Source organism: Oryctolagus cuniculus, chromosome 9, assembly GCF_964237555.1.
Source record: "Oryctolagus cuniculus chromosome 9, mOryCun1.1, whole genome shotgun sequence".
NCBI lineage: Eukaryota > Metazoa > Chordata > Mammalia > Lagomorpha > Leporidae > Oryctolagus > Oryctolagus cuniculus.
Window position 1 is genome coordinate 72,473,744 of NC_091440.1, and position 25,804 is coordinate 72,499,547.

At 37.6% G+C, this 25,804-nt stretch overlaps 2 protein-coding genes across 5 annotated transcripts in view; one reads left to right on the forward strand and one right to left on the reverse strand.

The window, feature by feature from the left end:
* The window catches only part of LOC127487170 (uncharacterized), a 399,814-nt gene that overhangs the window by 300,715 nt on the left and 73,295 nt on the right, over positions 1-25,804 (reverse strand). The window lies entirely within an intron of this gene.
* Positions 11,293-25,804, forward strand: part of LOC100346342 (phosphatidylinositol 3,4,5-trisphosphate 3-phosphatase TPTE2) — a 71,353-nt gene continuing 56,841 nt past the window's right edge. Inside the window, exons 1-5 of the mRNA XM_070048954.1 lie at positions 11,293-12,602; positions 16,004-16,057; positions 19,401-19,454; positions 19,989-20,042; positions 25,214-25,267. Of these exons, the coding sequence (XP_069905055.1) occupies positions 12,418-12,602; positions 16,004-16,057; positions 19,401-19,454; positions 19,989-20,042; positions 25,214-25,267 (401 nt within the window). The 5' untranslated portion in view covers positions 11,293-12,417. The remainder of the gene's footprint in view (positions 12,603-16,003; positions 16,058-19,400; positions 19,455-19,988; positions 20,043-25,213; positions 25,268-25,804) is intronic.

The following is a 25,804-nucleotide window of genomic DNA, read 5'->3' on the forward strand; positions in this document are numbered from 1 at the left end:
ACATGAGGAGTAAGTGCACAGTGACTCCTGTTGTTGACTTTACAAATTGACACTCCTGTTTATGGCATCAGTAATCTCCCTATGCAACAGTCATGAGTTTCCAAGGCTATGGAAGCCTTTTGAGTTCACCGACTCTTATCTTGTTTAGACAAGGTCATATTCAAAGTGGAGGTTCTCTCCTCCCTTCAGAGAAAGGTACCTCCTTCTTTGAAGACCTGTTCTTAAGGAATGATTTTTGTGGGAAAACATAACAATCCTTTGACCAGACACCTCTCCCTGAAGATATACAGACAGTCCTTAAGCATATCAAAACATGCTCACAGTCATACAGTGGTAGAGAATTGCAAATTAACACGATAAGATACTAAAAAAATGTCTATTAGAAGGGCTAAAATCCCTGAAATATGCCAAAATACTGAAATATACCAATATACTGAAAATACCAAATACTGGCAAGGATGTGGAGCAGTGGGAACCCTCATTCATTGCTGGTGGGAATGCAAGAATATGCAGCCACCTTCCAAAACAGTTTGACAGTTTCTTGCAAAGCCAAACATAGTCTCACTATACAACCCAGAAAATGCACCCTTAAGTATTTACTCAATTGGCTTGAAAGTTATGTCCACATGGAAACTGACATACAGATATTTCTAGCAGCTTTATTCATAATTATTAAGAATTGGAAGCAACCAACATATCCTTCGATAGAGGAGTGTATAAACAAACCAGCATGTACATAAAATGGCATATTTGTCAGCACTAAAAATATTTGAACCATGTAGCCATGACAAAGCTTGCTGAAACCTTGAATGCATATGGTTAAGTTAAAGAAGCCAATATGACAAGGCTACTTACTATATGATTCTAGCTATATGACATTCTAGAAAGGTATAGAGACAGGAAAAATGAGCAGTAGTTGTCAGGCACTGGTGGATGAGTAGAGGAATGAATAGGTAGGAGACAGGGAAGTTTTAGGGCAGGGAAATTTATGCTGTAATGATGGACCATGACACCATGCATTTAGCAAAACACATAGAACTGTGCAATACAATGAATGGACCTCAACTATGGGTTTTATTTGGTATATTAGCAAGTGTACCACAAGAATATAAGGTGTTAGGAATAGAAGAAACTGTCTGAGACAGAATGAGTATAATCAGTATATGGAAACTTTCAGTACTTTAATTTTTCCACAAATAAATTTTCTCTAAAAAATAAGGTATACTAGAAACAAAGTACAAAGAAAAATAATCATTCTGATCTCATGCTCTCTCTTCAGTTTATACAATCTTATAGTTTAGGTAGATGCTGACCTACATTACTGGCTTCAGGCTAACCAAATGGCCACCAGGGACTAATTTTTGCCATTCAACTGTCATTGTTCCAGCATTTTCCCCACCCCTTTATTTGTAACCTCACGTCCACTTTTATCCAGATGGATTTCCCCATCCCTACACTGTCATTTCCCTCTCACTTCCCAAAGTTCTCTGACATTGACCAGAACGAGACAGAGAACAGAATGTGGGGAAGGAATCTTAACCATCACATTGGTGCTTCCCCTTGCTTCCTTCTATTTCTAGTAAATAATTACATTCACAAGGACACACGCCCCCTCACATACACACACAAGCGTATTTTGAGGCAGGCTTACAGGTCTCGCTGCCATGATCCTAAACTGTGGCTTTAGTTCCCATCATGTGTCTCTAGGCTTTCGCATGTATGACTTATTCTTTGTTCCCTGAAACTCCTGTCTGGAAAGAGCATCATTTCATCCAAATTGTCTGATGGTTTTTTTTTTTTTTCCGTTTGTTTTCACAGGGATGGTAATCCGTTGACAGACATTTTGGTTGTCCCTAACCAGAATGTCAATAATAGGTGAGTTTGTTTTCTGTTATCTGCATGGGAAACCATTTTGGAGTCGTTATGACAACACACAGTTAATTTACAGCCTGTCAGTGTCTGCGTGTAACCTGTTTGTGTTTTCTACCTAGATGTAAAAAAGTGAGCCAGGTCAGAAAATATGTACTCATGATATGTTTGTGTACCTCAGAAACCAGAAACCTGAGCCTATCACAATTCAGAACCCAGGCAACTATCAGAATACCTGTGTGTGAGATGCACAGTGACACAAGGGAGAAGAGAACCCATTTTGGAAGCAAGCACTTGGTAGATGTAGGCAGGGAGCACAGGAGGCCTCAGTGCAAAGAAAGGAGCTAATCTTCCCAGGATTAATCCCTCATGCTCCAGGGCACTGCCACCACGTGAGGCTAATCCACTCAGCCCAAACCCACCATCACACTGGGTGGAACTCTTGCTTCTAGCCTGCAGTGAGTCAACCCTATCTATGGAGCAGGAAAGGCAACCATGATGGGTTTAATCAAGGAGATGGTGAGAGGGAGGCTGTTAAAGCAGGAAATCAGATGGGACAAGAGGTATAGGTACTTAGAACTTGAAGAGGTCTAGGAGGTAGTTACAGAGAGTGGCTGCACAATGGGTATCGAAAGAAAGTTAGAAGGAGAAAGTCCTAGAGTTCCACAGCACAGTGGGGTGACGATAGCCTATTACATAGTTCACAAAGAACTGGAAGAGAGAACCTCAGCATCTCCAAACATAATGAAAGAATAATGAGATGAAAATGCTAATTACCCTGATTTGGTCAGTGTATGCTGTGTACATGTGTTTTAATATCATTAAACCCATAGATAATGAAATTGTTACAGTTAATAAAATTTTCAAAAAGTCTTGAGGCATGAATATTTACTTTATAGGCCTAAGAACTTAATTTCCACCATATAAAACTTTTTTACTTTGGACAAAAAGGAGTGAGCCTATTAGCACATCAGCTCACATTGTGAGTTACCAGGCTAAGGATAGAAACAATCAAATTCGGGGGACAATATTCATTCTATAACAAAAAGGAATTGAGGAGGAATCCTGTTTGCACTAAGGAGAAGGTAAAATTGAGCACAGAGAAGAGGAGCCCTAAGCACAGAAAAATAAAACTAACAGACCCTAGGAATGTCCCAAAGCCTCAAGATACCCATAATCCATGCCAGACACACTTCCACAAACTTTTGGATGGACCCTCAAACATACGAGTAAAAATCCATTTGTATCTAGAATAACTGTACTGATTTCATCTGAAATTTTTGAATAACTGCGACTTTTTAGGTTTAACCAATTTAAAATTGTAGATCAATTACAACTAATTTGAATAAAAAGTGAAGTTCATGGATTCACGTGGTGTTTGATTATGTACAATTTAATCCTCAGCCCTGCTCTAAATGAAGCAGTATCCACTCATGGCGGAGTCGAAAATGAAAGGTCAGATACCTACTTGTATACAGATATATACACATATGTCTAAATACATATTAAATGTAGATTTCCTTCAAAACTGTTTCTAAAGTATTGGCAGTGCCAGCTTTTGTTTGTAACTTTTTTTCCTTTTTTGCATCCAGTTCTATAAAAGAGGAACAGGTCAGAAGAAACAGACTTCTTCCCATCTTGATAACTAGTTCCAAAATTCTTGGAAAACTATCAGATCATTTGTGCATGCAACTGTAGTAGAGTGGGCAGTGTTCATTTGCTAGAGCTAATGTAACAACACATGACAAGCTGAGTGTCTTAAACAAGTTTATTATATAACAGACCTAGGGGTTAGAACTGGAAAATGAACTACTGCACATAGGCTTTTTGGAGGTCAGTAACAACGTATCTGTTCTATGCCTCTCTCCTAGCTATTGCCAATTGCTGTCCATCTATGGTATTCCTTGGCACTTAGATTCCTTACCCAGGTCTCTGCTCACATATGCACATGGCATGCTTTCTGTTTGTGCCTGCGTTCACATTTTTCTTTTTATAAGGGCACCAGTCATATTGGATCAGGAGCTCACTCTATGCCAATAGAACCTCGTCTTAACTGCTTAGTTTCCAGTGAGCCTATTAGCACATCAGCTCACATTGTGAGTTACAAGGCTAAGGATAGAAACAATCAAATTCGGGGGACAATATTCATTCTATAACAAAAAGGAATTGAGGAGGAATCCTGTTTGCACTAAGGAGAAGGTAAAATTGAGCACAGAGAAGAGGAGCCCTAAGCACAGAAAAATAAAACTAACAGACCCTAGGAATGTCCCAAAGCCTCAAGACACCCATAACCCATGCCAGACACACTATTGGATGAATGAACCCTGACTCAGGTCTGCAGCTACCTGACCATATCTCATGGACAAGAACCACAAACATGGGTGAAAGTAAGGAGGTGAAGGTGAGACTTGAGAATCAAGAATTTAGGTGAGGTGAGAGTGATGTGTCCCTACAAATTGAAGTTGAGTTGAAGGAAGTGACACCACAAAGGGCTATCTCTCTCTGGGACTAAGTTAATAATAGTTTTAATTATATCTAGAGCATTACTAAGTTCATATCACTAAGAAGTTTATACCTGAAATATGAAGTCGTGTTCCTAATAACATCAACACTGGGTTTAAGTAGTGACTAAAGACCACCTAGTTTATGAGTACCTATAGCTCTCGGATCCAACAAAGTAAGTTTATAATAGGTCACACATGGATGAATCAACATCATTAATAAATAAAAATAAAATTATTTTGCACTAAAGTACTTACGTTCTTATTTAATTTCCACAAACTTTTGGAAGGACCCCCAAACATATGAGTAAAAATCCATTTGTATCTAGAATAACTGTACTGATTTCATCTGAAAAACTTAGCTTAAAATCAGCATCCTTTCTGATTGTGTACTTTTGCTTTATAATCTCTTAGCCCAAACCAGGGTAAACTGAACTCTGTCACTATGGAAGACCCTAATGAATGGTGAGTTCAAACAAATTCTTTAAAAGAATTATTTTTATTCATGTGAAAGTGTTAGAGAGGTAGGTAGGTAGGTAGAGAGAGAGACAGAGACAGAGACAGAGACAGAGATAGAGACAGAGAGAGAGAGGCCTTGCAAATGCTGGTCCACTTCCCAAATGGCTGCAATGGCTGGAACTGGGCCAATATGAACTAAAGAGCCAGGAGCTCCCTCTAGGTTTCCCATGTGGGTGCAGGAGTCCTCTGCTGCCCTCTTAGGTGCACCAGCAGAAAGCTGGATCAGAAGTGCAGCAGCTAAGCCACGACCAGCACCCATGTGAGAGGCCTGGCACTGCAGACTGGGGTTTACCCACTACACCACAGCGATGTCCCCCAAAGTTCCTGGTCTCCCATGTGGGTGCAGGGCCCAAGGACTTGGGCCATCCTACACTGCCTTCCTGAGAGCTGGACTGGAAGAGGAGCAACCGGGACAGAACCGGCATGCCAACCGGGACTAGAACCTGGGTGCCGGCGCCACAGGCGGAGGATTAGCCTAGTGAGCCACGGTGCCGGCTGATTTCTTTGTTTATTTTACAGAGAAGAGAAATAGAGAGTGCTTCCATCCCCTGGCCATCTCCCCAAATGGGCCCAAGGACCAGGGTTGGGCAAGGCTGAAGCTAGGAGCCAGGAGCTTCTTCTAGGTCTCCCATGTGGGTAAAGGGGTTAAAGGACTTTTATACAGTGAACTCAGAGAAGTATGAAAAAGTCACCGATTAATATCACTGTATTAAAGTCACTTTAAATGTAACTAACCTAATACAACATTACTAAAGGATAGGGTCAGATAGAAACGATCACAAATAATATCCAACCAAATAGTGTTTGCAAGAAACCTACTTTACGTATAAAGACACAAGTGGAATAAAAATGAGAGAATAGAGGAAGCCATTTCGTGCTAACACTAATTTTGAAAAAGCAAGAATGGCTGTATTAATTTCAGAAAAGGCAGAGTTCAAAGTAAGGAAATTGTCATTTGTAACAAGGGCCATTAAGTAATGATAAAGGAATGATTTATTTAACAATTACCAAAACATTTTTATTGTAGAGTTTGTTTCTGACTTTAACTCTATAATTAATCTAAACTCTCCATTGTTAAGTACAAATCCACAGCATGTTGTCACATATTTCTCTTTCAGTTTGGAATTCTTGATATCCAAGTCCTTTTTCTTTTTTTTTTTTAACTTTTATTTAATGAATATAAATTTCCAAAGTACGGCTTATGGATTACAATGGCTTCCCCCCCATAACATCTCTCCCACCCGCATCCCTCCCCTTTCCCACTCCCTCTCCCCTTCCATTCACATGAGGATTCATTTTTGATTCTCTTTATATACAGAAGATCAGTTTAGTGTACATTAAGTAAAGATTTCAACAGTTAGCTCCCACACAAACATAAAGTGAAAACTAATAGATGATTTTTTAAATGATGATGAAATCAGATCAGACCTATTGTCATGTTTAATCCCAGCGAGAGTCAAGTTGGGAATTAATAATTTCTTCTTCTTCTTTTTTTTTTTTTTACAGAAGATAAGTTTAGTATACATTAAGTAAAGATTTCAACAGTTTGCACCCCCATAGAAACACAAAGCGAAATATACTGTTTGAGTACTCATTATAGCATTAAGTCTCAATGTACAGCACATTAAGGACAGAGATCCTACATGAGGAGTAAGTGCACAGTGACTCCTGTTGTTGACTTTACAAATTGACACTCCTGTTTATGGCATCAGTAATCTCCCTATGCAACAGTCATGAGTTTCCAAGGCTATGGAAGCCTTTTGAGTTCACCGACTCTTATCTTGTTTAGACAAGGTCATATTCAAAGTGGAGGTTCTCTCCTCCCTTCAGAGAAAGGTACCTCCTTCTTTGAAGACCTGTTCTTAAGGAATGATTTTTGTGGGAAAACATAACAATCCTTTGACCAGACACCTCTCCCTGAAGATATACAGACAGTCCTTAAGCATATCAAAACATGCTCACAGTCATACAGTGGTAGAGAATTGCAAATTAACACGATAAGATACTAAAAAAATGTCTATTAGAAGGGCTAAAATCCCTGAAATATGCCAAAATACTGAAATATACCAATATACTGAAAATACCAAATACTGGCAAGGATGTGGAGCAGTGGGAACCCTCATTCATTGCTGGTGGGAATGCAAGAATATGCAGCCACCTTCCAAAACAGTTTGACAGTTTCTTGCAAAGCCAAACATAGTCTCACTATACAACCCAGAAAATGCACCCTTAAGTATTTACTCAATTGGCTTGAAAGTTATGTCCACATGGAAACTGACATACAGATATTTCTAGCAGCTTTATTCATAATTATTAAGAATTGGAAGCAACCAACATATCCTTCGATAGAGGAGTGTATAAACAAACCAGCATGTACATAAAATGGCATATTTGTCAGCACTAAAAATATTTGAACCATGTAGCCATGACAAAGCTTGCTGAAACCTTGAATGCATATGGTTAAGTTAAAGAAGCCAATATGACAAGGCTACTTACTATATGATTCTAGCTATATGACATTCTAGAAAGGTATAGAGACAGGAAAAATGAGCAGTAGTTGTCAGGCACTGGTGGATGAGTAGAGGAATGAATAGGTAGGAGACAGGGAAGTTTTAGGGCAGGGAAATTTATGCTGTAATGATGGACCATGACACCATGCATTTAGCAAAACACATAGAACTGTGCAATACAATGAATGGACCTCAACTATGGGTTTTATTTGGTATATTAGCAAGTGTACCACAAGAATATAAGGTGTTAGGAATAGAAGAAACTGTCTGAGACAGAATGAGTATAATCAGTATATGGAAACTTTCAGTACTTTAATTTTTCCACAAATAAATTTTCTCTAAAAAATAAGGTATACTAGAAACAAAGTACAAAGAAAAATAATCATTCTGATCTCATGCTCTCTCTTCAGTTTATACAATCTTATAGTTTAGGTAGATGCTGACCTACATTACTGGCTTCAGGCTAACCAAATGGCCACCAGGGACTAATTTTTGCCATTCAACTGTCATTGTTCCAGCATTTTCCCCACCCCTTTATTTGTAACCTCACGTCCACTTTTATCCAGATGGATTTCCCCATCCCTACACTGTCATTTCCCTCTCACTTCCCAAAGTTCTCTGACATTGACCAGAACGAGACAGAGAACAGAATGTGGGGAAGGAATCTTAACCATCACATTGGTGCTTCCCCTTGCTTCCTTCTATTTCTAGTAAATAATTACATTCACAAGGACACACGCCCCCTCACATACACACACAAGCGTATTTTGAGGCAGGCTTACAGGTCTCGCTGCCATGATCCTAAACTGTGGCTTTAGTTCCCATCATGTGTCTCTAGGCTTTCGCATGTATGACTTATTCTTTGTTCCCTGAAACTCCTGTCTGGAAAGAGCATCATTTCATCCAAATTGTCTGATGGTTTTTTTTTTTTTTCCGTTTGTTTTCACAGGGATGGTAATCCGTTGACAGACATTTTGGTTGTCCCTAACCAGAATGTCAATAATAGGTGAGTTTGTTTTCTGTTATCTGCATGGGAAACCATTTTGGAGTCGTTATGACAACACACAGTTAATTTACAGCCTGTCAGTGTCTGCGTGTAACCTGTTTGTGTTTTCTACCTAGATGTAAAAAAGTGAGCCAGGTCAGAAAATATGTACTCATGATATGTTTGTGTACCTCAGAAACCAGAAACCTGAGCCTATCACAATTCAGAACCCAGGCAACTATCAGAATACCTGTGTGTGAGATGCACAGTGACACAAGGGAGAAGAGAACCCATTTTGGAAGCAAGCACTTGGTAGATGTAGGCAGGGAGCACAGGAGGCCTCAGTGCAAAGAAAGGAGCTAATCTTCCCAGGATTAATCCCTCATGCTCCAGGGCACTGCCACCACGTGAGGCTAATCCACTCAGCCCAAACCCACCATCACACTGGGTGGAACTCTTGCTTCTAGCCTGCAGTGAGTCAACCCTATCTATGGAGCAGGAAAGGCAACCATGATGGGTTTAATCAAGGAGATGGTGAGAGGGAGGCTGTTAAAGCAGGAAATCAGATGGGACAAGAGGTATAGGTACTTAGAACTTGAAGAGGTCTAGGAGGTAGTTACAGAGAGTGGCTGCACAATGGGTATCGAAAGAAAGTTAGAAGGAGAAAGTCCTAGAGTTCCACAGCACAGTGGGGTGACGATAGCCTATTACATAGTTCACAAAGAACTGGAAGAGAGAACCTCAGCATCTCCAAACATAATGAAAGAATAATGAGATGAAAATGCTAATTACCCTGATTTGGTCAGTGTATGCTGTGTACATGTGTTTTAATATCATTAAACCCATAGATAATGAAATTGTTACAGTTAATAAAATTTTCAAAAAGTCTTGAGGCATGAATATTTACTTTATAGGCCTAAGAACTTAATTTCCACCATATAAAACTTTTTTACTTTGGACAAAAAGGAGTGAGCCTATTAGCACATCAGCTCACATTGTGAGTTACCAGGCTAAGGATAGAAACAATCAAATTCGGGGGACAATATTCATTCTATAACAAAAAGGAATTGAGGAGGAATCCTGTTTGCACTAAGGAGAAGGTAAAATTGAGCACAGAGAAGAGGAGCCCTAAGCACAGAAAAATAAAACTAACAGACCCTAGGAATGTCCCAAAGCCTCAAGATACCCATAATCCATGCCAGACACACTTCCACAAACTTTTGGATGGACCCTCAAACATACGAGTAAAAATCCATTTGTATCTAGAATAACTGTACTGATTTCATCTGAAATTTTTAAATAATAAATATTTTAATTAATATTTAATTTAATATTTTAAATAATAAATAATTTTTAAATATACTTTTGCAATTTCCATGCAAAAGTATATTTCTCTTCTTTGTTTCTATCTATAGAACTCCTTTAAGCATTGTTTATAAAGCTGTTCAGATATAGACAGCTTTCTTCAATGTTTGTTTGTCTCAGAATATATCTCTTCATTCATGAAATATAGCTAAGCTGGTCAAAGTATTCTGATAGACTTTTTTTTTTTCAGAACTTGACTATATCTTTCTGTTTTCTCCTGGCCTGTATTGTTTCTGTTGAAACCACGGTTACTCTTCTAATGATGTTTCTAGTGAAGGTCACTTGATAATTTTCTCTGGCAGATTTTAATATTCTTTGTGTTGTACTTTAGAGAGTTTGACAGAATATGTCATGGTGAAGTTCTTTTCTAGTCATGTCTATTTGAGGTTCTGTGGGCCTTCTATCCTAGCATGTCCATATCTTTCTCTAGGTATGGAAGGAACCTGGGATGTTTTCAGCCATTATTTCAATGAGTCGGTTTTCTAGTCCATTAATCCTCTGTTCTCTCTCAGGGATTCCCATAACTTGGATATTTATTTGTTTGGTAGTTTCCCAACAGTCTCATAGACTGTCTTCATTCTGTCTTTTTACTTTTTTGTTTGTTTTGTTTGATGACTGAGATGATATTCCAAATGATCTGTATTCAAATTCAGATATTCTTTTTTCTGTTTGATCAAGTCTGTTGTTGAGGCTTTCAACTGTATTTTTCAATTTTTATTAGATAAATATAAATTTCCAAAGTACAACTTTTGGATTATAGTGGTTTTCCCCCCCGTAATCACCCTCCTACCCACAATCATCCCATATCCCACTTCCTCTCCCATCCCATTCTTCATCAAGATTCATTTTCAATTATCTTTATATACAGAAGATCAATTTAGTATGTACTAAGTAAAGATTTCAACATCAACTGTATTTTTTATTTGATCTGGTGAGTTCATCCCCAAGATTTGTTTGGTTCTTCTTTAGGATGTCTATCTCCTTCCTGAATATCTCATTGATTTTGTGCATTGTTTTCTGATTTTGTTTAGCTATTTATCTGTGTTCAGTTGTATCTCTTTGACCACCATATAATCATTCTTTTGAATACTTTTCCAGGAATTTCATCAATCTCTCTTCTTTGGAACCTAATACAAGAATGGTATTTTGTTCCAGACATACATGTGCACACAGACATAAATGTGTCTTTGAGCATTTCAAATAATTAATGTGAAAATATAATTAAAATGTAATGTACACTTTATATGAAATTTTTGAAATAAATTTGTGTACATAGCTATATTTATACACATGTTAATATATATACATGTTGATATTCAAACATCTGTCCAAAGCATACATGTACACACACAGACACAATATACACAGAAGCCATGAAAAGAAATAGAGGTCAAGATATATAATATTTACTGGGAGAAGTATCCTTAGCAACTTAGACTCTATTAGACATAATCTAAATCTTCTCACAATAAGATCTGTAAATAACTTACAGATCTGTAAATATATATATATATATATATATATATAAAAAACTAAAGCTTTCCATTTATTGTCTCTACTGCATTGAGCCACAGAATGAAAGAAATCTATGGGAAGCAAAAAAGAAAATAATGGACAGGAAACAGTGACTTCCTTAGCAGAAATGATCAGAACTAATGGAACCTGGATGTGTCTCTCATACTCCAGTGCTCCGTCACTATATGAGTTTGGTGGCCCCAACCCAGTGTTATTTTGGAGAGTGCTGCAGGCTCAGGCCTGCAGTTACTTGGCTGTATGTTCAGAGAAGGAAAGTGAAATCTGTATGAAAGTAGGAAGGCGATTGAGAGACTTGAGAATTGTTATATAGGTGGTTTGGAGTGATGTGTACCTAACGTAAATTGAATTCAAAGGAAATGCTGAGGAAACAAAATGCTGTTGGGGGTGATGTTTTTGTGCAGTGGGTTAAGCCACCACTTGACTCTGGCATCCTATATTAGACTTACAGTTTGAGTACTGGCTGCACCGCTAATGATCCTGCTCCCTCCCAGTGCTTCCAAGAAGCAAGCAGAAGATGGCCCAAGAAATTGAGTCCCTGACACCTACATGGGAGACCCAGATGAAGTAGCTGGCTTCTGGCTTTGGCTTAGTCTAGGCCCAGTCATTGCAGGCATTTGAGGAGTAAACTAGTAGATGGAAGATCTCTCTATGTCTCCCTCTCTAGGATTCTGTCTTTCAAATGAACAAACTAATCTTTAAGAAAAGTTTTAAGACTACAGTCACTCCTAGGAATTTAGAAGCCTTGCTATTTTCACAGGACATAGCTATCCCTTAGTGGGATGTAATGTTTCATTTCTGATTTTTAAAAAAATTTTATTTATTTGAAAGGTAGAAGTACTGATGAAGGGGACAAGACAGAGATATCTGTCATCTGCAGATTCATTCCCTAGATGGTCCCTAAAGCCAGGAAGCCAGAACCTCCTTTCAGGTCTCTCATGTGGGTACATGGACCCAAGACTTAGACCAACTTCCTCTGATATCCCAGGCACATTGTGCAAGGAGCTTGATTGGAAGTGGACCAGCCAAGGAGAGATTGAGTGCCCAGATCTGATGCCAGGATCCTAGATGGCAGCTTAATCAATGCCACTGCATTGGCCCTCATAAAGCTTCATTTCTAATAAAAATACAAACCATGTGCAGTGATATAATATGGCCATCTGGAGATCGACCAGTTCATGTCCATAATAAATGTAGTCATGTGAGCAAAAATAATAACATAAAATATTGTGTGATTTCTGACTTTGTATCTTTATATTCCCTTAGCTCACAGCCAAAAGAATCGACATCCATTACTTATGTGGAATCCATCAATGACAAGTGAGTGAAAAACAAATTCAATATGTGTATATGTATACATGAATCCCCCAAAAGACACAGGTAATAATACACAATACTTAAAATTAAGGTACTACCTGTGAACTGATTGATATAAAAATACACATGTGAATATCATTAATTTGGACATGGTAGATATTTTTGAAAACTAAAAATGAGGCCTCATGTGACAATGACTGTCTCAGAACTCTTAAATAAGTATATAATTGTTATTAAGGAAATAACTATTTCCCCTTGTCTTTCAGGTTTGCATTTATGTCAGATTATATACATTTATCTGTGTGTGTATATGTGGTGTGTTTGCATATGTATGGGTGTCTACATGAATAATCATCAAAAAGCACATGGAATATCTTTTCCCTCCTTTCATTTTCAGCCTGCGTGTATCTTGTTGGTGAGATGTGTTTCTTGTAGGCAGCAAATAGATGGGTTTTCTTTTTTTTTTATTTGACAGGTAGAGTTATAGACAGTGAGAGAGAGAGAGAGAGAGAGAGAGAGAGAGAGAGATGTCTTCCTTCCATTGGTTCACTCCACAAATGGCCGCTATGACACTGTGCCAATCTGAAGCCAGGAGCCAGGGGCTTCTTCCCAGTCTCCCATGTGGGTGCAGGGGCCTAAACACTTGGGCCATCCTCCAATGCCCTCCCAGGCGATAGCAGAGAGCTGGACTGGAAGAGCAGCAACCAGGACTAGAACTGGCACCCAAATGGGATGCCAGCACCACAGGTGGAGGATTAACCAAGTGAGCCATGGCACTGGCCCCAGATGGGTTTTCTTTTTTAATCCATTGAACCAGTCTCTGTCATTTACCTGGATAGATAGGCCATTTATATTCAAGGAGACTACTGATAAATAACAACTTTGCCCTACCATCTTTCCATAAACATTCCTATTTTTTATTTTGTATTTCCTTTGTACTTTTACTGAGAGGTTTTCTGCCTTTACCTTCTTTCATAGTGATAACTATGTTTCTGTGTTTCTGTGTGCAGCACATCCTTAAGCATCTCTTGTAAGGCTGGGTTGGTGGTGACAAATTCTTTCAATTTGTTTTTTATGGAAGGTCTTTATTACACCTTCATTCATAAATGAGAGCTTTGCAGGGTTCACTATTCTGAAGACAATTTTTTCTTTTATTCTTGGACTATATCTCACTATTCTCTCTTAGCTTTTAGGGTCTCTGATGAGAAATCTGTTGGTTGTAGATCTTTGGATTGTTTCTGGTGTTTCTAATTGTTCCATTGGTCTATCCATCTGTTTCTGTACCGGTGCCAGGCTGTTTTGATTATAACTGCCCTGTATTATGTCTTAAAACCAGATATTGTGATGCCTCCAGCTCTGTTTTTGTTGTATAAGATTGCTTTAGCTATTTAGATGTCCTGTGCCTCCATATGAATTTCAGATTCATTTTTTTTTCTGCATCTGGGAAGAATGTCTGTGGTATTTTGATTAGTATTGCATTGAATCAGTAAATTGCTTTTGGAAGAATGGACATTTTGATGACATTAATTCTACCAATCTATGAACATGGAAGATTTTTCCATTTTTTGTACCTTTTTCTATTTCTTTAAAGTTTTGTAATTCTAATTATAGATACCTCGGACATCCTTGGTTAAGTTTATTCCAAGGTATTTGATTTTGTAGCTGTGGTGATGTGATTGATCTTAGAAGTTCTTTCTCAGCTGTGGCATTGCCTGTGTGTACAAAGGCTCCTGATTTTTGTGTACTGATTTTATATCCTGGTGCTTTACCAAACTCTTCAGTGAGTTCCAATAGTCTCTTGGTGGAGTTCTTTGGATCCCTTAAATAAAGAATCATATCATCTGCAAAGAGGGATAGTTTGACTTCTTCCTTCCCAATTTATACCCCTTTGATTTTTTTTCTTGCCTAATGGCTCTGGCTAAAACTTCCAGTACTATATCAAATAGCAATGCTGAGAGTGGGCATCCCCATCTGGTACCAGATCTCAGTGGGAATGCTTCCAACATTTCCGCATTCAGTATGATGCTGGCTGTGGGTTTGTCATAAATTGCCATGATTTTGTTGAGGAATGTTCCTTCTATGTCCAGTTTGCTGAGGGTTTTAACTATCAAAGACTTGTATTTTATCAAATGCTTTCTCTGCATCTATTGAGATAACCATATGGTTTTTCTTCAGCAGTTTGTTAATGTAGTGCATCACATATAGATTTGCAAATGTTGAACCATCCCTGCATACCAGGGAAAAATCCCACTTGGTCTGGGTGGGTGATCTTTCTGGTGTGTTGTTGGATTCTATTGGCTAGAATTTTGTTGAGGCTTTTTGCGACTATGATCATCAGGAAAATTGGTCTGTATTCTCTTTCTCTATTAATCTTTTTCAGGTTTAGAAATTAAGGTGATGCTGGCTTCATAGAATTTGGGAGGATTCCCTCTCTTTCAATTGTTTTGAATAACTTGAGAAGAGTTTTAGTTAGTTCTTCTTTAAATGACTGGTAGAATTCAGCAGTGAATCCATCTAGTCCTGGGCTTTTCTTTGTTGGGAGGGCATTTATTACTGATTCAATTTCTGTCTTGGTTATGGGTCTGTTTAGGTTTTCTGTGTCTTCATGGCTCAATTTAGGGAGGTTGTATGTGTCCAGGAATCAATCCATTTCTGATAGATTTCCCTGTTTGCTGGTATACAACTCTTTGTGGTAATGTCTGATGATGTTTCAATTCTGTTTGTTTTTTCAAAAAACCAGTCTTCATTTTGCTGATCTTTTGTATTGTTTTTTGAATTCAATTTTGTTGATTTCTCTCTAATTTGAATTATTTCTTTTCTCCTACTAGCTTTGGGTTTGCTTTGCTGTCATTTTTCTAGATCCTTGAGTTGCAATGATAGGTCATTTATTTGGTGCCTTTCCAATTCCTTGATGTAGGCACCTATTGCTATAAACTTTGCTCTTAACACTGCTTTTGCTGTATCCCATAAGTTTTGCTAAGTGTTGTCATCTTCATTTCCAGAATAGTTTTGATTTCTCTTTTGATTTCTTCTATGAACCACTGTTCATTCAGGAACGTGTTATTCAAACTCCATGTGTTTGCATATGCTCTAGAGATTCTCAAGTTGCTGATTTCCAGCTTCATTCCATTGTGGTCTTAGAAGATGCATGGTATGATTTTGATTTTTTTTTAATTTGCTGAGAGTTGCTTTATGGCCTAGTATGTAGTTAATCCTGGAGAAAGTTCCATGCGCTGCTGAGAAGAATGTGTATTCTGCTACTTTAGGATGAAAACTTCTGTAGATATTGTTAGGTCCCATTTGGTCTATTGTGTTCACGTCAAGAGTAACTGTAGTCATTTGAGCTAAAATAATAAGATAAAACCTCGTGTGACTTCTGATTATATACCGTTATATTCCCTTAGGTCACACTCAGGAGAATCAACATCTAGTATATATGTGGAATCCATCAGTGACAAGTGAGTGAAATACAAACTCAGTGTGTATTTGTATACATGAATCCCCCAAAAGACACAGGTATGTTACTACCTGTCAACTGAATAATATTTAAATACATGTGTGCACATCATGGTAGGTATATTTGATTTAAAATGAGGATTAATGTTACAATAATAATTAGCTCAGGACTCTTAAAACAGCAGTATATCCAGAGTGAAATAACTATTACTTTAAACACTAGTCTTTTAGGGTTGCATTTATGTCAGATTACATATATTTATTTGTGTGTGTATATGTGGTGTGTGTGTATATGAATGGGTGTGTGCATGAATCATCAAAAATTGCATGGAATATCTTTTTCTCTCCTTTCACTTTCAGTCTGCGTGCATCTTAGTTGGTGAGATATGTTTATGATAGGCAGCAAATAGATGGGTTTTGATTTTAATCCATTCAGCTAGTCTGTCTTTTAACAGGAGAGTTGAAGCCATTTACATTCAAGGGGACTATTGATAAGTAATGAAAATATGTACTCATGGTATGTTTGTGAACTTTAGAGACTAGAAACCAGAGCCTATCACCATTTAGAACCTAGGCAAATATCAAAATACCTGTGAGTGTGATGCACAGTGATCCTAGGGAGAAGAGAACCCATTTTGCAAGCAAAGACTTGGTAGTTGTAGGCAGGAAGCATGGCAAGAGACAGTCTTTTACACTCCTTTAATGTGTTCTCACAGTAGCATATGTAGCTACTTTTTCTAGGTTTTTGTATATATTTGGATTAAAGAGGAGTATGTCATAAGAGGAATATTTCTTCCTTCTGGTATTCACATTGAGTAACCCCTAGACAAAGCTCAAAGGAAATGTTCAGTATGCTAATGGATAGGAGTCTGTCTCTTTGTAGAAAAACTGAACATGAATTTTGAGTCATTTTTCCCATAGGCCAAAGATATTCATTACAAATACACAAAGTGCAATTTCCATGCAAAAGTATATTTCTCTTCTTTGTTTCTATCTATAGAACTCCTTTAAGCATTGTTTATAAAGCTGTTCAGATATAGACAGCTTTCTTCAATGTTTGTTTGTCTCAGAATATCTATCTCTTCATTCATGAAATATAGCTAAGCTGGTCAAAGTATTCTGATAGACTTTTTTTTTCAGAACTTGACTATATCTTTCTGTTTTCTCCTGGCCTGTATTGTTTCTGTTGAAACCACGGTTACTCTTCTAATGATGTTTCGAGTGAAGGTCACTTGATAATTTTCTCTGGCAGATTTTAATATTCTTTGTGTTGTACTTTAGAGAGTTTGACAGAATATGTCATGGTGAAGTTCTTTTCTAGTCATGTCTATTTGAGGTTCTGTGGGCCTTCTATCCTAGCATGTCCATATCTTTCTCTAGGTATGGAAGGAACCTGGGATGTTTTCAGCCATTATTTCAATGAGTAGGTTTTCTAGTCCATTAATCCTCTGTTCTCTCTCAGGGATTCCCATAACTTGGATATTTATTTGTTTGGTAGTTTCCCAACGGTCTCATAGACTGTCTTCATTCTGTCTTTTTACTTTTTTGTTTGTTTTGTTTGATGACTGAGATGATATTCCAAATGATCTGTATTCAAATTCAGATATTCTTTTTTCTGTTTGATCAAGTCTGTTGTTGAGGCTTTCAACTGTATTTTTTATTTGATCTGGTGAGTTCATCCCCAAGATTTGTTTGGTTCTTCTTCAGGATGTCTACGTCCTTCCTGACTATCTCATTGATTTTGTGCATTGTTTTCTAATTTTTTTTTAACTATTTGTCTGTGTTCAGTTGTATCTCTTTGACCATCCGTAATTCTTTTGAATTCTTTCTCAGGCACTTCAACAATCTCTTTTCTTTGGGATCTGATACAAGAATGGTATTTTGTTCCAGATATACATGTGTACACAGATATACATGTGTATACTAAAACTATGTTCAGAACATGGAAGCACACACACACAAACACACACACACACATTATATACACAGAAGCCGTGAAAAGAAACAAAAGTCAAGATATATAATACTTACCATGAGGAGTATCCTTAGCAACATAGACTATATTTGACATAATTTAAATCATTTCAGTATAGGATCTGTAAATAACTGAATTTATATATATATATAACTTATATATAAAAATATAATTATGTTATTATATAATATAATTATATTATTATATATAATATATAATCTATTTTAATATATAAATATATATATTGGAGGGTGCCACAGGCTTAGGCCTGCATTACTTGACTGTATGTTTGGAGAAGAAAAGTGAATCCTGTATGAAAGTAGGAAGGCGATGGAGAGACTTGAGAATTGGGAACATAGGTGGTATGGAATGATGTATACCAAAAGTAAATTGAATTCAAAGTAAATGCTGAGAAACAAAAAGCTGTTGGGGCTGGTGCTGTGATGTATTGGGTCAAGTCACCAGTTGCGACACTGGCATCCCATATCAGACTTATGGTTTGAGTCCTGGCTGTACCAGTTCTGATCCTGCTCCCTCTCAATGCTTCTGGCAAGTAATTCAGTCCCTGCCACCCACATAGGAGACCCAGATGAAGTTCCTGGCTTCAGGCTTTGTTCTAGCCTAAGGCCTGCCATTGCAAGCATCTGGTGAGTAACCGAGTAGCTGGAAGATGTCTCAATGTCTCCATCTCTGGGATTCTGTCTTTCAAATAAAAAACTAATGCATAAGAAAAGTTTTAAGTTGGAGTCATTCCTTGGAATTTAGGTAATAATCAAGAGCTTCACATAATCCAGAAGCCTTGCGATTTTCACAGCATGTAGCTACCTCTTAGTGGAATTGATGTTTTATTTCTGTTTTTTTTATTATCTTATTTCTATATTTGAGGCCAAATATAGAGATCTGTCTATATATATATATATATATAGAGGGGGCCAAAACAGAGATCTGTCCTCTGCAGGTTCCCTCACTAGATGGCCCCAATAGCTGGTGTGAGACTGGGCAAAAACCAGGAAGCCAGAGACTCCTTCCAGGTCTCCGATGTGGGTGAATGGCTGCAAGAACTTGTGCCATCTTCTGCTGATTTCCCAGGCACATTGGCAGGGGGCTTGATCAGAAGTGTAGCAGCTAGGTGGAGATCAAGTGCTCAGATCGGATGGCAGCATCCTAGGTGGCAGTTTAACCTATAGCTCTACACTGACGCCCATAATTTTTCATTTCTAATAAAAATACACACCAAGTTCAAACAGTGATACAACATGACCATCTGGAGATCAACCAGTTCATGTCCAGAATAACTGTAGTTATTTGAGCAAAAATGTTAAGATAAAATCTTGTGTGATTTCTGACTTTGTATCTTTATATTCCCTTAGCTCACAGCCAAAGGAATCAACATCCATTACTTTTGTGGAATCCATCAATGACAAGTGAGTGAAAAACAAATTCAATATGTGTATATGCATACATGTGATGTTTCATTTGTGTTTTCTTTTTTAAGTTTTATTTCTTACTTGAAAGATGGAAATACAAGGAGGGATGGGGCAGAGAGATCTATCCTCTGCAGGTTCCCTCGCTAGATGGCCCCATTAGCTGGGATGAGACTGGGCAAAAGCTAGGAAGCCTAACCTCCTTTCAGGTCACCTATGTGAGTGCAATGGCCCAAGCATTTAGACTTTCTTCTGCTGCTTTCCAGGGACATTTGGCAAGGAGCTTGGTTGGAATTGGAGCAGCCAAGTAGTGATCAAGCACCAACTGAGATGCCAGTGTCCTAGGTGGCAGCTTCACCTATGCTACTACACTGGCCCCCATAAAGTTTCATTTCTAATAGAAATACACACCAGTGTAACATGACCATCTGGAGATCAACCAGTTCATGTCCAGAATAACTGTAGTTATTTGAGCAAAAATGTTAAGATAAAATCTTGTGTGATTTCTGACTTTGTATCTTTATATTCCCTTAGCTCACAGCCAAAGGAATCAACATCCATTACTTTTGTGGAATCCATCAATGACAAGTGAGTGAAAAACAAATTCAATATGTGTATATGTATACATGAATCCCCCAAAATACACAGGTAAGTGTACACTATCCTTAAAATTAAGGTACTACCTGTGAACTGATTGATATACAAATACACATGTGCATATCACTGATTTGAATGTGGTAGGTACTATTGAAAATTAAAAATGAGGCTTCATGTGACAATAATGACTATATCAGGACTATTAAAAGAGTAGTATATCCAGAGAGAACTAAATATTACTTTAATCCTTTGTCTTTTAGGGTTGCATTTATATCAGATTACATACATCTGTGTGTATATATGTTGTGTGTGTATGTGTACAGGTTTATCCATGAGTAATCATCAAAAGGTGTATAGAGTGGCACACATGGAAGGTTGATACTACTTGCAGCTGTGGCATCACAGATTGCAGTGCTGGTCCCAGTCTTGGTTGTTGCCTGTCCAATCTAACTTCCTGTTAATGCATCTTGAAAGGATGTGGATGATGACTCAACATTAGACCCTGTCACCCACATGGGGAATTGAGATGGAGTTTCTGCCTCCTGACATTGCCCTGGTGCAGCCCTTGTTGAAGCCAGTAAAGGATAGCTATATTTCTCTCTGTCCTTCTCTTGCTCTTGCTCTTGCTCTCTCTCTCCCACTCTTTGTCCCTCTGTTTTTCAAGTAAATCTTTTCTTTTCAGTTTCATTAAATGAATTTATTTATTAAAATAGTTTAACTCCAAATACAACTGTTGAATTTGTATTGAGTTATAACTACAATTCATGTTTCAATTGAAATGTCAAGATTTAACAGCTGACACTGTTTAAAAAAATAAGCCATTGTTAAATTTTAAATGGTCAGTTGTATTAGAGTTCAACAATTAACTGTGAACTATATCTCTGGGAAACCCCAAATCAATAATGTTAAGTTTGTTTCCAAAACCCACTGCAGTCATTCTTGAAACCCTGATCAAGATTTAACAGATGCACAATGACATGTTAAAAAAAAAAAAAGACTCCCCCCATAGTCTTTAACATTTCATTGGCTATGGAGACAATTAAGCTTAATCAGTGCTAACACAAAACTACTGAGAAAAAAAAAAAAAACACTGGAAAAAAAAGACAAACAAAAACTCAACATCAGCACACAAAACAATTATCTTCATAGGAACACTGAGAACACTCAAACTGGAAAACCCTGAAAGAAAATGCCAGACATCCTTAGGTAACATTTCCTCATATAGGAAAGCAAATATCAGTAGTTTTAAATACAGAAAAGTGATGGCAACTATAGTGATCAGAGGTGAAACTTCAGTCCTAACTCTACAAACCAAAGGAGAAAAATGATCGAAGCACCCTCTGATAGTTTAAGAAAAGATTTTACATAATACTTTCGATCAGATGCCAGCTGGTTTTCTTGTAAGTTCAACAAAATGAAAGGCAGAGTTACCATTGGCATCACAGCTGAAAAAAACAAAAGTTGTAATATTAAAATAAAACAACTTAAAATAAATGCTGCTCTTGTATAAAAATAAAAACCAAAACAAAACCTTATCACGATAGTTAAAGAAAAAGAGGGTCTTTGGATCAAACCATAATATTTTTAGGCATGTTAGAAATTCAGGCCGGCGCTGCGACTCACTAGGCTAATCCTCTGCCTGCAGCGCCGGTACCCCGGGTTCTCGTCCCGGTTGGGGTGCCGGATTCTGTCCCGGTTGCTCCTCTTCCAGTCCAGCTTTCTGCTGTGACCCGGGAAGGCAGTGGAGGATGGCCCAAGTGCTTGGGCCCTGCACTCTCATGGGAGACCAGGAGGAAGCACCCAGCTCCTGCTTCAGATTGGTGCAGCACGCCTGCCGTAGTGGCCATTTGGGGGGTGAACCAATGGAAGGAAGACCTTTATCTCTCACTAACTCTGCCTGTCAAAAAAAAAAAAAAAAAAAAAAAAAAAAAAAAAAAAAAAGAAAGAAAGAAAAAAGAAAAGAAAAAGAAAGAAATTCAAACTCACCTATCTAGCTGCTAGTCTGATCAGGGCATAGAATAATGACCCAAGGTCACCAATTTTCCTCTGTTGACACCAGTATTTCTTATGCCAACAAATACAGTCTTCCCATTGTTAAGCTTTGTATTAACATCTCAACAGACAAATTCTCTCAAACTGAGTTTTGTTCATACCAAATGAATACCAATAATAAGAGCACAGGTGGACCCATCTCCAGGTTTTGGAAATTTTGTTATCTTGTCACAAAATGTGTAGGGCTATATGGGAACATTGATCAGGTAGCCAAATCAGTTATTATTAACATCTGTCCAGTAAAAGCCCACCTTAGTATCTGATAGAAACATTTTTAACTAAAACCATAAATGTAAGATAATCTTTTCCAGCTTACATTTTGCCAAGTCTTTCACATTTTTAACCTATTTATAACATCTGCATAGCAATCCAAAATTAAAACTGCAAAATTTTCATAGTTGCTTCCAAAATGCAATCTTAGTTGTCATAAATTTCTATTAATTATAGAATTCTCAGAAACCAGAACATTCTGGGAAGTTAGAAGCTTCAAAACCCCACCAATTCACTAATGAATGTTTCCTATTTCCGTAAACTATACTTCTTGAATCTGATTTCCCTGCATTTGAGTCAAATCAATTTTTATATAGTCAAATATATTTTCAATAAAGTTGGTCAAAACTTTCTGTCTTTTACACAAGGAGCTTCATAAATGAGGATTATAAAAATTATACCAAAGCTTGGAAATATTCACAATGGAAACATTCTTGATAGCCATGGCCTGGCTTTAATTTCTTCAGTTTCCTTATCTATGAAAATCCTACCCAGCTTTTTTCCCATCCTATAACCTTAATGCCAGTTATTAAGCACTTCAGGGGGTGGGCTACCAATAATTTCAATAATGTATAAAAGACACTCAACTAATTTAAAAGAAAAAGTCTTTGATACAGCATATTCTGCAGTATAGATTCTCAGTGTAGGCAATTATTTCCAACTTGTGCCAAATTCTTAGGAACCATAAATACATGGACACACAGCATACACTCTTCTCTCAGCTACACACATAAGACAAAAGGTTACTTGCACAAGACTGTGAAACTAAGCAAATTTGGGGTGGTACATAGATCTCAGGATCAGTGATATAGCAGTTCTGAAGGCTAAATTTATCTCCAGCGGCCCAGCTCAAGATAATCTTTTGTCAGCTTTAAAAACTCCAGTAAGGGCCAGTGCCATGGCTCAATAGGCTAATCCTCCACCTGCAGCACCAGCACACCGGGTTCTAGTCCCGGTTGGGGTGCTGGATTCTGTCCTGGTTGCCCCTCTTCCAGGCCAGCCCTCTGCTATGGCCTGGGAGGGCAGTGGAGGATGGCCCAAGTACTTGGGCTCTGCACCCACATGGGAGACCAGGAGAAGCACCTGCCTCCTGTGCCATTGAAGAGTAAACCAACGGCAAAAAAAGGAAGACCTTTCTCTCTGTCTCTCTCTCTCTCACTATCCACTCTGCCTGTTTAAAAAAAAAAAACACTCCAGTTAGTTGAAAGCTCTTCTACACTTGATTGTAAAGCTTATGAATAGGTTTTTCCTGTGCTATTAGTCATGCAAATGATAAATACTTCACAGCTATGAAAACCAAAAATATCAGAGCTTGAGCACCTTTTCAAAACAAAATATTCATTCTAGTTTTACGTGCCACTTCAGTAATCAGGGCAAAACTATTATACAAAAATCTTTATGCAATTCTCCAGGAAAATTAAAGGTAAAAGGCTTTTTTGTCCTTCACCTTCCACTCTGTAATTTATGTTCTATTTTTAAGCCAGAATTATTTCACATGGTTATTCGATTTTTTTAAAATGTCTGTTAGAAAGCTCTGCTACAGCAAACTGGATTTTCACAGCCTGTTAGCCAAGGGTCATGCCACAACCATAGCCCTTAAAGGCAAGGAGGAATTTGCTGCTTCAATGAGTGTAAAAGTGCCAGGAATTTGTACTGTCCTGTGAGGTTTCTGCAGATGGAAACACATGGATGCAACATGGCTTCATTTTCCTTAGATGATGGTACTAGCTAATTGTTAGTAAGGCGAGGCAATCTCTCCTCATTACAGTTGCTTCCTTCTTGTTGAGTAAAGTAATGCAGACCATCCCTGCTTGGTTAACAGAGGGTGGGTTTGGGGTTTTAATTCTGATCCAACCCTTGTAAGAGCCTCCATTTCCTGTGGCAAAGCACGTGATTTAACAAATTCAAAAGCCAGATTGTGTTTTTATAGAATCTGTACTTTTGTTTGATCAAAGACTGATGTGTGAGTTAGTTCCATGTCACAAATTAGGATAACATCTACAATTAAGCATCAGTTTTGGAAAACACAACCTTGTCAGCTGAGCAGACTCCCTCTCTGCAATGCTGCTGACAGGTCAGCTGTTGCTATCTTCCTTGATGGAATACATTGGTTGGAAGCTCTATACCAAGTACTAAAACTCAGTACTCTCTTAGCAAAATATTCCCCTTTACTTAACTTTTTTTTGACAGGCAGAGTTAGACAGTGAGAGAGTGAGAGAGAGAGAGAGACAGAGAGACAGAGAAAGGTCTTCCTTCCATTGGTTCACCCCACAAATGGCTGTTATGGCCAGCACGCTGCACCGATCCGAATCCAGGAGCCAGGTGCTTCCTCCAAATATTTTAATTATAAGCGGTCATGGGAATTCTTCTGGTTTCTCCTTCATGGTTATTTTTTTAAGTTATGTATTTGCTGCTTCTGTCAACTCAGCAACAATGTCATCATTGCTTTCAAGTGAAGTGTTTCATAGGCAAGGAAGACGACCATGAGAGGTGAAAATAAAGAGGGACATAAGAATGAGGACTCTGGACATAGTAAATGGTATGTGGATCTATAAAATGTAGTTTGAGTTTGTAATAAATGTCCTTTCCAAAGACTCTTACAAGCTGGTGTTAAGATAATAGGTACTTAAATCTGCATATATTACAACTTTCACAAGCCTAATATATTCATTTCCACCACAAAGAGCTTCATTTCTAATTTTTTAAAAAGCCAGATTGAAAAATAGTGATATCTATATCTATATATCACATCAGTTTTTAGAATGAATGTAATTAGTTGACACAAAAAGGTAAGATATCTTACCCCATGGTATCTCACTATTTACTTTTTAATTCTTTAGACCAAATACAGAAGAATTGACATATGAAAATTATGAGGAAGCACCCAGTACCATGTGAGTTATAAATTTTAAAAGTTATAGATGTATTTGTGTGTATACATATACACCAAACCCATATATATGCATAACTAAATATAGGGCAGAACTTCCAAGAACTCATGAAAATGGAATTCAAATAAAAGCTTATGTTGAAATTCATGCACAGAGATATCTTTAAAAAGTTTTTGGAATATGAATATTATTAACAAACTGTGAATGCATTCCCAAAATTTGCAGCTAATTTTAATTCCATTTTCTCAAAAACTATCACGAGTACCCTATGTATGTTCATACACAAAGGTATTTCTTTTAATACACACACACACACACACACACAAGTAAGACTATGAAAAAGAAAACAAGGTTGAAATTTATAAGTCTACTCTTGGGAGTATCCTTGACAACTGATGAAACCTTTTGTATCATTTAAATGTTCTCATTTTCAAAAATGTAGTGAATTTTCTGTTTTCTTTTTAGTTTAAACTGGATGAGAGGAGAGTTGTGAGTGGGATGATTCTTCCAGTCTGTATATTTGTCATTCTTAGTAACAGC